At 41.8% G+C, this 9,697-nt stretch overlaps 1 protein-coding gene across 1 annotated transcript; it reads right to left on the bottom strand.

Annotated features, from left to right (window-relative positions):
- Positions 1–121: 121 nt before the first annotated feature.
- LAMTOR1 (late endosomal/lysosomal adaptor, MAPK and MTOR activator 1) lies at positions 122–9,697 on the bottom strand. Its single transcript, XM_003764708.4, has 5 exons — positions 9,308–9,697; positions 2,051–2,196; positions 1,506–1,583; positions 1,099–1,225; positions 122–708 (listed from the first exon to the last, which is right to left on the bottom strand). Exons 1-5 carry the CDS (start codon positions 9,347–9,349, stop codon positions 616–618), a joined length of 486 nt encoding a protein of 161 aa, XP_003764756.1. The 5' UTR covers positions 9,350–9,697; the 3' UTR covers positions 122–615.

The following is a 9,697-nucleotide window of genomic DNA, read 5'->3' as shown; positions in this document are numbered from 1 at the left end:
GTTTGCTCTGCCCCTTTGAGTCCCTCCTGCTATTATTCCTGCAAAGGCATCTAGCTAACTCTCAAGTTGTACAAGAAGTGGGAAGTTGGCAGAGTAAGGCTAAGGACAGAAGGGCAGGAGCCAGGATGAATAGATGTCCTTTATGGAGGGTGGCAAACCAAAACAAATAAAATTAAAGGATCAAACGTAAAAACTGGGTGTGAGAAATAGAAACAACCAATTTAGTTCTTAGTCCCTTAATATCAATTCAAGCCCCAACATAGAAGGGTGATCTCAAGGAAGCCAAATCTCTTTCTACCCACTATACCCAATCATGAAATAATTCATATCCAAATCCCTAACTTCCCACTCCTCTAGTTGCACACACACACCCCACCCCCACCCCAAGTGGCAAAACCATCATAGATCCTCTTCCCTCCCCACAAAGTATTCAGCCAGGACTACATGGTACAAAGGCTTCTTGGGAACTTGTGTGTCAACATGAAGGTCCCCAAACACTTCTGGACTTCTGTGGTGGTTTCTCCTCTGTGATTAGTAAGTTAGGTTTCTGTACAAGCAGGAAGAAATAAGGGGCCAGGAAGGCAGGAACAGGGGATAGATCTCCAGAAATTGTTCTCATGGGACCCCAAACTGCACAACCAACTCCTCTTTTGCGTCGACTCGGATCTGAGAAAGTGCACTATAGGCATAAGCAGCTATTCTGGAGACCTGTGATTATAAGATAAAGTTAGTTATAAAAATACAAATACCGTCCAGTAGAGTAGTGAATAAAACACATGAGAAACACTGGGGCATGGGGTATTTCCAAAAAGGAAAAAAAATGCAAAAAGAGGAAGCAAGGGAAGGGTATATAGTATAGCTGGGGCTTGCAATATCCCTTTTCTAACCACATCTTCCCTCATTGCTGGTACTGTTCAAGGAAGAGTACTCTCAGGTGAAGGAAAACATCCCTATCCTAATAGGACCTCAATGTCTAAGCATGTGTCCAGGAAATTGGAACAACTTGGATGAAAAGAAAGGGAAAAAGGGAATCTTTTTGGGTGGAAACTGAGTTGGTCTAGGTGAGGAACCAAAAAAAAAAAAAAGACATAACCTCACCTGCTGCAAATCTGCAAAAGGGATAGGGTCACTGGCAAGCACTTGGTGGGGCTGGCTGGTGAGTGATGGCAGTGGTGGCAGCTTCTTCCAGTGAGTCAAGCTACTGCTGAGGACAGCCAGGCGAGTACTGTATAGGAGAAAGATCAGAGAAGATCCAGGTCCTCTTTATGTCCACCACTCTTTTCTACAGTCAAGGAATGGCATCAGTCTAGCTCCTGCTCCAACTCTGTATGACCTTATGGAAACCCTTATTTTTGCCTGTTTCCTTAGTCAGATGTGAACCAAATGTGTCCCCCACTGCCCAGGGCAATTCATTTTCAAAGACTTAAGGCATTTCAGAACCTAGGGCAGAAAGGACAGAGAGACTAGAAAGGAAGCCAACAGTACTTTTTCCCTATTCTCCTCACCTGTATTGCCTCGCTCGGTCCATGTACTCATGCTGCTCCATGCCCTGGGAATCTGCTGCTGAGACATCAATAATGTTGCTAGGGAAAAAAGATAACCAAGACTTCAGCAAGGTTGATTAAAAATTGATGAAAAAATCCTGAAATCTCTGTGGAATCCAACAGTTCACCCCAATTCATTAGTACATCAGTCAGAGCAGGGTAGGCAGAGGACTAGAAAGATCTCCGTTCAATTCCTCTAGGCTGCGTGAGAGATGGGTCAGGGGCTTACATTCCTTTAATTGCAGCTAAACAATGCTTAAGTTCTCAGCCTCGAAGGAGATGTTTGGAAAAGATCTACTCTCAATCACACAGACCAGTAAAGGGATAAGAAACCTACTAGTAAAGCTATGATAACTCATGTGTAAATGCTTTAAGGAGAAGAAAAAAATTATTCTATGAGATGCAACGGAGGTAGAGTTAGGGAAGAGTTTCTGAGTTGAGCACAGAACAAGAATATTCCTTATCCTACAGGGAGCTGGAGCAGTCACGGCTCCTTCCACTCTGACCTGGCCGTCTTGGCAAGGATTGAAGACAACAGGGCCTGCTCATCTGTACGGGCGGCAGGCAGGCTGTGGTAGTTGGGCTCTGCTCCATTTAGGGTCTTGGTTGGGGGACTGCTGGGATCCAGAAGCAGCTTCCGTTCCTCTCGATCCTAAATGGGAACAGGGGAAAATCAGCATCAGCTTGGACAGGAGGCACACAAAGAATCTTGATTTTCCCTTTCCACCAAATCTCCAAGTTGGAAGAAATCTTGGGAGAAAGCCAGAACCTATCCCCTCTATAACAGTCTTGATAAATGATCCCGGAGCTTCTACTTCAAGGCTTCCGGTGACTCATTCCTCATGCTGCCCACTAGGCCAATGCTGTGAGGAAGTTATCTTCCTTGGGGAGTTCCTCACACTGCTCCTAGATCTGCCCTCTGGAGACACACAGAAAATGTCTGATCATCCTTCCACATCACAGCCCTTCAGATAGTTGGCATAACCATCATGGTCTTAGCCAAAATTCCTCTCCTATTTTTTATAACCTAAGAAATGTCCAGCTCAGAGGTCTGCATCTCCCTCATTATGTCACCTGCATTCCCGGTCAACATTCACTTCCCCACTTCTTCATGAGTTCCCTTGGCCCTTCCTGACACATCAATATATTAACATTCTTACCCAATTACCCAAGTTTCCTTCCCTGTTGTTTTCCCCATTAGAATGCAACTCCTTAAGAGTAGTGATTGTCTTCACTGCAAGTACTTGTTATCCCAATTTACAGTCTGGCATAGGATACTTAAACAAATGCCTTACATCCTAATCTAAAGGGAAAGACTGCAATAGGACATGGTCATTCTCCCTGCAAAGCTAACCCCTCTACATGCATAAGTGATCTTATTCCATCCCAATCTAGTAAATCATCCTTTTCAGAATACTACTTTCTCACTGATCTCAACTATCTCCCCCTCTTTAAACTGCTGTCCTATTACCTTCTAATATATCCATGTATCCTCCAACCTCAAATAGAATTGCTTAGACACAGAAGACATAGCTAGAATTTGTGGGTGAAAATTAGAAAAGAAAACTGGCTTCATATAAGGAAAAGCTAACCCTAAAGGCTGTGTAAAAATAGAATAAGTTGTTTCATAATAAATGTAGGATTGAGTTCATGAAGTTTTAAGTTCACTGCATGGTAAAAATTCAAGTAGAACCTAAATAATCATTTGTTGGGGATAAGGTTGGAGCTAGTAGGAAAAGCTTTCTTGAATCACTGAGCAGTTTGAATTTCATGAATCAAAAGCTCAGCTATTCTTCCTCTGTCTGCAGCTCAGTTTCACATTTATCAAACTGGAGGGGGTCCAAAGTAAAAGCACTTTCCCCAAAACAACCCTGTGAGGTAGATAGTACAAAGTATTCAGTGAGGTAGATAGTACAAGTATTCACCTCCAATTTAATGATGAGTATAAGGAAACATGATTAGAGAGACTTGCCTTGTCACATATCAATTAAATGTTAGAATCAGGATATGAACCCAGGTCTCCTGATACACAGTGCAATATTTTTACTAAACATTTCTAATGCTTTTTTGCAAATACAATCTTGCGAACCTGTAAGAAGCTACCAAAGATTTCTAATGCAGTGAAGGGAATACTTTTAGTAGTTTTTTGTAGTTTGTGGAAGATGGAAGAAATAACAAGGAAGCTATTATAATAGTTTGTGTGTAACAGTAGGTCATTCCCAGCCTGCTACACTCCTCTCAACTTCATTGTGTTCCCAGGAACCTCCTCACCAAGCCTGAAACTCATCAGTACCTCATACAGCTGGGGTCAGATTAGAGCACTCCTCTGAAAGGAGAGTGTTCAGGGCAGCCTCTCTGAGATTCATCATACCCCTGGTTTGGGCTCCTCTCCCAGCTTCCTTTTATGTGAGTTTTCCTTCATTAGATTGTGAACTCCTTGAGGGCAGGATCTGTCTTTTTGCTTTTTTTGGTATGCCCAGCACTTAGCACAGAGTAAATGCTTAATATTAATAAATGTTCACTAACTGACTGGTAAAGGCATGCTACATAGACAAGTTCAATTTTTTATATTTAGAATGATGATATTTTAGTACTTTCCCAGTGCTCCTTAATCTTAGTTCCTGTCCTCCGAGACTATTCTCAAATACACACACACACACTTTTAAACAACAGCTGTTTGCTTGTTGTCTCCCCATGTAGACTGTAAACTCCCTGAACTCAGGAACTGTATTTTGTATCCTCTGCACTTAGCCCAGTACATAATAAATGTTTGTTGGCCAACAATGCCATTCTATTAATTTTTTTTAAACTTTGCTCTTTATCTCATAATAATAATCTCATAAATACTCAATTTAAGGAATAAGGATGAAGAAGAGAATAATATTCAAAAGGAAGATCTTCATTGGACCTCAGAGAGCACTATTCAGTGCACTTATTGTGAATGAGCTGTCTGTATGTATGTTTTTCCCCTATTATTTTCCATAAGAATAAGGAATGTTATCTAAACCTTACAGTTTTTCAAGCAAAGAACAGCATGTTCTGGTGCTCTACAGAGAGAGAACAGGTTAATAACAAAATAATAAAGTAAGTATTTCTTTGCTTGTTTAATGGTGGTAGTAGGAACAATGAAAGGACATAAGGACAAGAGATTAGAAGTTTCAAACTAGGATTGATCAGATAGGTAGGAAATTATTAGAGTTCCCTTAGAATTAGCTTTAGACAGAATTTTCCTTGTCTTTTTTCACCATCTTAGGAAAAAAGGAAAGAACATTCCTGAGGCTACAGATGTCATATGAGAGCAAATCTAAATAACTGAAACTTAAGAGCAAATTGCATACAGATGCAAAACAAATGAAAAAAAAAAAAAAAAAAAAGTCCTTACAATATAGAGACTTAGACTGCCGCCATCAGTTTATACGAAACAGTTTAGGTAACTACAATCTCAATGTGAGACAGCAATGTCAGCATGACAAAAATGAATGCCTCTTCGATTGAGCAGTCTTCAGAAGATAGGGGAGATGAGAGTTATACTGATCTCTGCTTTGTCTCTCTCCATACATCCAAGAGAGTGACAAAGACTTGAGTAGAAAGTTCAGATTATATGTTGAGTTTAAAGGTTTAAAGATGTTTATCCCTATAGGACAAGGGGAAGACTCAAAGTGCATGGAATTTCCCACTTTAACATCTACAGAACTGTTCTAAGAAGGATAGACTTAGTTTCTACATCCTCAGAAAGCAACAGTAGGATCAAATAGAAAAAGTCACAAAAACACATTTTGGTTCACTATAAAGAACAGTCTAATCTTCAGTGAAATAGGCTGCCACAGGAAGGGATCAAATTTCCCATGACCAGCAACATCTAGGGAAAAAAATTATCAAAAGCAAGTTGTCCTAAATCTTACTTGAAGGAATTCTCCAGAAATCAACCCCTAAGACAAGTGATGAGCAACTAAAAATAAAGAACCCCCCAGGGAAGGCTAACATTTACTAAAGCTCTGGGCTGGTCAGGATCGTTAGGGGCACTGATAGAAGCAAATTTTGCCTGGCTTCAGTTTACCCACATTCGATGCTGCCCTTTTCACTTCACAGCTATTGGAGAAAGCCAAATAGTGCAAGAGCACTGGCCCTAGACTCAAAGGATACAGGTTCAAAACCTTCCTTGTTCTTATCTCTCTGTGAACCTGGTTAAGTCAATCAACCTCCTAGAATCTCAGTTTCCTCATCTATAAAACAAGGGGAGCCTATTTAAGTAATAAAGGGCAGCAGGGAGGCCCAGAGAATAGAGCACTGGGCCTGGAGTCAGAAAGAAAAGTTGTCACACATTTACTAATGTGCGACTCTGGACAAGACTATTTACCTCAGTTTCCTCATCTGTAAAATGAGTTGCAAAAGGAAATGGCAAACTACTATCTTCCTCCCCCCTCCCCAAAAAACAAAACAAAACCCAAATGGAATCATGAAGAATGTGACGTCTCAAAATGACAAAACAACAAGGGGATTGAACCATATTCTTTCCAACTCTACATCTATGATCATATGAACACAGAAATGGGGTACAACTAACTATGTGATAAGGTAGAAATACTTATACTTTGGCTAGGGAATTAATTCTTGAAAAGTCAGGAACAGAAATATCAGAATCTAAGACTTGAGATCTGTTCCATCCAAGCCTCAGCTCTCCAGTTCTACTCTGTTCCCTTGTAAGCTTCAAACCCCACATATCCTTGGAAAGGGCATATTCTACAAATATGCTTCCCTTTGAGACTATCCTCAAAGGGACTATCCTCCCAGCCCTAGGCTGTTCTCTCTGTTCCAGTTTTTCTGGAGTTGAAAGAAGCAACCCTCCTGGTGTTTGCTTCCTTTCAGATTCCTGTCCCCCTAAATTCAGTTTCTCTGCTCCCACATTCCTCTACTTTGCTCCTATATCCATTTCTCAACTCCCTGTTAACCTCTATTTTAGTCATTAAAATTATTTATATAATAATCCTCTTAGACAAGGGGGGACATTAAAGTCATATTTTAATGCTTCTATGGTAGATATAACATTGGCCTAAAAATCAGGAAACCTGGATCTTAGTTTTGTTCTGCTAATTGGTAGCTCTATTTATTCAACAAGCATTATTAAGGGTCAATTATGTCAGGCACTGACCTAGGTGTTGGGGATCCAGAGTTTAAAATAAAGTAGTCCCTTTAGTCAAACTTATATTTGATTAGGAGAAATATGTTCTTTAGAAATATGTATGAGTACAGAAAAAGAATAAATGGGAAAGCTGTGGAGGAAGAATCAGCAAGACTTGGTAATGAATTAGATATGGTGGGATGAGGGAAAGTTTGGGAAGACCCTGAGTGATGGGGAGCATGGAGTAGATACTGTGGGCAGAAAAAGGAATATTAGGAAGTAGGGTGCTTAGAAGGTAGGGACATGGGAAAGCAAAGATAATGAGTTTTGGAAGTGTTGGGTTTAAGATGCTTAGGAATATCTAGTTGAAAATGTTTAATTGACAGAAAGGGATGAGAAAATGGCCCTAAAAAAGACAAATTAGTACTGGATATACAGATCTGCAGGTCATCTGAATAGAAATTAAATCCTTACCTGGGACCTGATGGGGAATATCTGAGAGAGAATGTAAGGGGGAAAAAGGCAAAAAAAAAAATTAGTTTCAATGTTACCCACAACATAAGAGGTTAGGACATTTATGATTCAACAAGGTGCTAATGGGAGAGAAGAAAGCATGAGAGATTTATGTCAGGATAATCCAAGAAAGAAAGAACATTCAGGAGGGAATCAATCTAAATGGGTCAAGAAGGATAAATGAATAAAAGCCACAAGTTATGTGAAATCCTTAACATCAGAAATTTCCAAAATGTTTTAATAGAATGATGGAGTTGGAAGACAGGTTAAAAAAACTTTTATTAGGGATTTAGATGACAAGGAAAAATTATCTTATGAGATGATGGCAGAGTTGAGTGAAGGTTTTATAAGGATGTCAAAGACAATTGATAATATGACAATGAAATTAGAGATGAGATGATTAAGGGCTCGAGATCAGCTGTTGGCCTAGTAAATTCATTAGGATCAGCAAAAGAGCTTTAAAAGAAAAAAAAAAGAGAGAGAGGGGGAAGAAAAGAAAAAAATTAGAATTTTGAAATTCAGAATAGAGAAAAGGGAATTTACAGTGAATGACCTCTGTTTTCTCAGTGGAAAAGTCTCCTGACAGGGAAGGAATGGCTTAGGAGGTTGAAAAAAAGCAGGGGGGCAGAGTGGAAGGGAAGAGAAGTACTAGAAGTGTCAAGCAGGAAGTGTGATTAAAAATTCTATCAGAAAAAAGTAAAAGATTTAGTCCTGAAGGCTGTCCTGAAGTCAGTTCAAATCCAGCCTCAGATACTAGCTATGTAACTCTGGGAAAGTCATTTAACACTGTCTCTATTTCTTCACCTGTCAATCCAACAGGGATCTCAAAGAACTGGACATCACTGAAATATAACTAAACAACCAATAACTACAGTGAAAATCCAGCTGAAATCAGTGAATGAGGTTCAGCAGGGGAGTTAGGTAAGAGAGGGAAGATAGAAGGTTAAGATAATCCAATCTTAGAGTTTTATAAGACATGAGATTGTGAGGAAAACAAAAGGGCAAGGAATTTAAAAGAAAAAGACAAGCGTATAGTCATGACGGTTAAGTAGAAGATTAAGTTTGGAAAAAATAGAAAGTGAATGCAAAACTAGGAAGAACTTAGAAAACACTGAGGGATGAGGGGTCTGGAGATTACAAAACGTTTAGAAATAAGAGACAAATAGGAATAAGAGATAAGCAAATTAGCTAGACAATTCCATGTTTTCCTGAACCCCAAATTGTAAAGGCGATAAAATAGGCAATACAAGTGAAAGACTATAGAAACGGAACACTATTGTTTCTGCAGAGCAAGGTGAAGACTGGGAAAGCACCACTTTCCCCAAAAGTGACGAGTTCCAATCTTTTCTCACACCCTTCTCATCGCTTGATGCTCCAGAAGCCTCTCCAGACCTAATCCTTTCAACCAGAAGCCTTGTAACTCCAATATCTCAGGTTCTTAACTCCATTCCCCAATTTCACCGTTTCCTTCCCTTCCATTTGATTCTTTTTCTACTTTTTAACATTTCACAATCCATGACGGTCCCCTTTCACTTCTTTTCAATCCCAATCTTTCTTCCCTTCCTCCACGCTTCCAACTCTCCCGAATAAATCCTTTCAGAGTCTTCACCTCTGCTCCATCTCCTTTTGAGTTTTCACCTCCACATCTCCTATCCCCTCTAGAACCCTAATTCATCCGGCCAGTATTCCACTATTCCTCTCCTTCCGAGTCCTCTTCCAAACCCAGTTATCCTTGCAGGGATTCCTTCCAGTTTCCACAACCCTCCGGAGTCCGATTCTCCTTCCCCGCCCCCACCGTGAGTAATGAACAGTGATGTAAACCTAAATGTCCCTTATTACTTCCCTCTTTCCCCGCTGATATCGCTTCTACGAGGACGCACCGCTCCATCTCCTGGGTTCTAAAGCCCTTCACGCCCCCAGAAGCCTCTTGGTGCAGATCCCGGACTCCACCACTCCAAGGCCGCCTCTTTCATTTTCACTTTCACTCTCCGCCCTCCCAGCTTCTCAGACTCCCCCCTCTAGCCCTTCAAGCCCCTAGCCAGCTTCGGTCCCCGACGCTCGAGGCCTCCCCCACCCCCTACCCCTGGCTCGCTTGGAGACTCCCGGCCTCCCTCCCCCCGCCGGGTTGCACCTGGTCCGAGTCCTCGTTGTCACTGCTGTAGCAGCACCCCATGGCCGGGGCGGCTCCGGGAGCTCAGACCGGGGAGACGCGCGTCCAACAGGAGCCCTTTCTCGTCACATGACCCGAGACCGCGGCCCGCAGGCTCCCACCGGCCGCGCCGCCGCCACCGCAGCAGGCAGAAGCGGCAGGCGATCTGTTTCCGGTGCCGGAAACTCTCCCCCGACTCTCCCCAGCTGGCCTCGCCCTGCCCCCACTCTCATGTGACTAGCTTCTGGCCATGTGACGCCCAATAAGCCAATAGAATGTTCCCGTTACTCGAGGTCTCTCCTTCCTCCTCGGGATCTACGGCCGTCATTAAGGGGCCTTTTCCTCTCTTCCCATGTCTCTCTGGGAAGCGAT

The sequence above is a fragment of the Sarcophilus harrisii genome, chromosome 3, assembly GCF_902635505.1.
Source record: "Sarcophilus harrisii chromosome 3, mSarHar1.11, whole genome shotgun sequence".
NCBI classification, from domain to species: domain Eukaryota; kingdom Metazoa; phylum Chordata; class Mammalia; order Dasyuromorphia; family Dasyuridae; genus Sarcophilus; species Sarcophilus harrisii.
Note: the sequence above shows the minus strand (reverse complement) of the source record. Positions and strands in the feature narration are given on the sequence as shown.

What these genes read in the sequence shown, in the direction of transcription:
- LAMTOR1 (XM_003764708.4), bottom strand. Translation starts at nt 9,349, where the DNA reads ATGGGGTGCTGCTACAGCAGTGACAACGAGGACTCGGACCAG. An exon ending in ATCCTTGCCAAGACGGCCAG is followed by an intron (nt 1,584 to 2,050) that starts GTCAGAGTGGAA and finishes TTTTTTCCCTAG; the next exon opens with CAACATTATTGATGTCTCAG. An exon ending in GACCGAGCGAGGCAATACAG is followed by an intron (nt 1,226 to 1,505) that starts GTGAGGAGAATA and finishes TCTCCTATACAG; the next exon opens with TACTCGCCTGGCTGTCCTCA.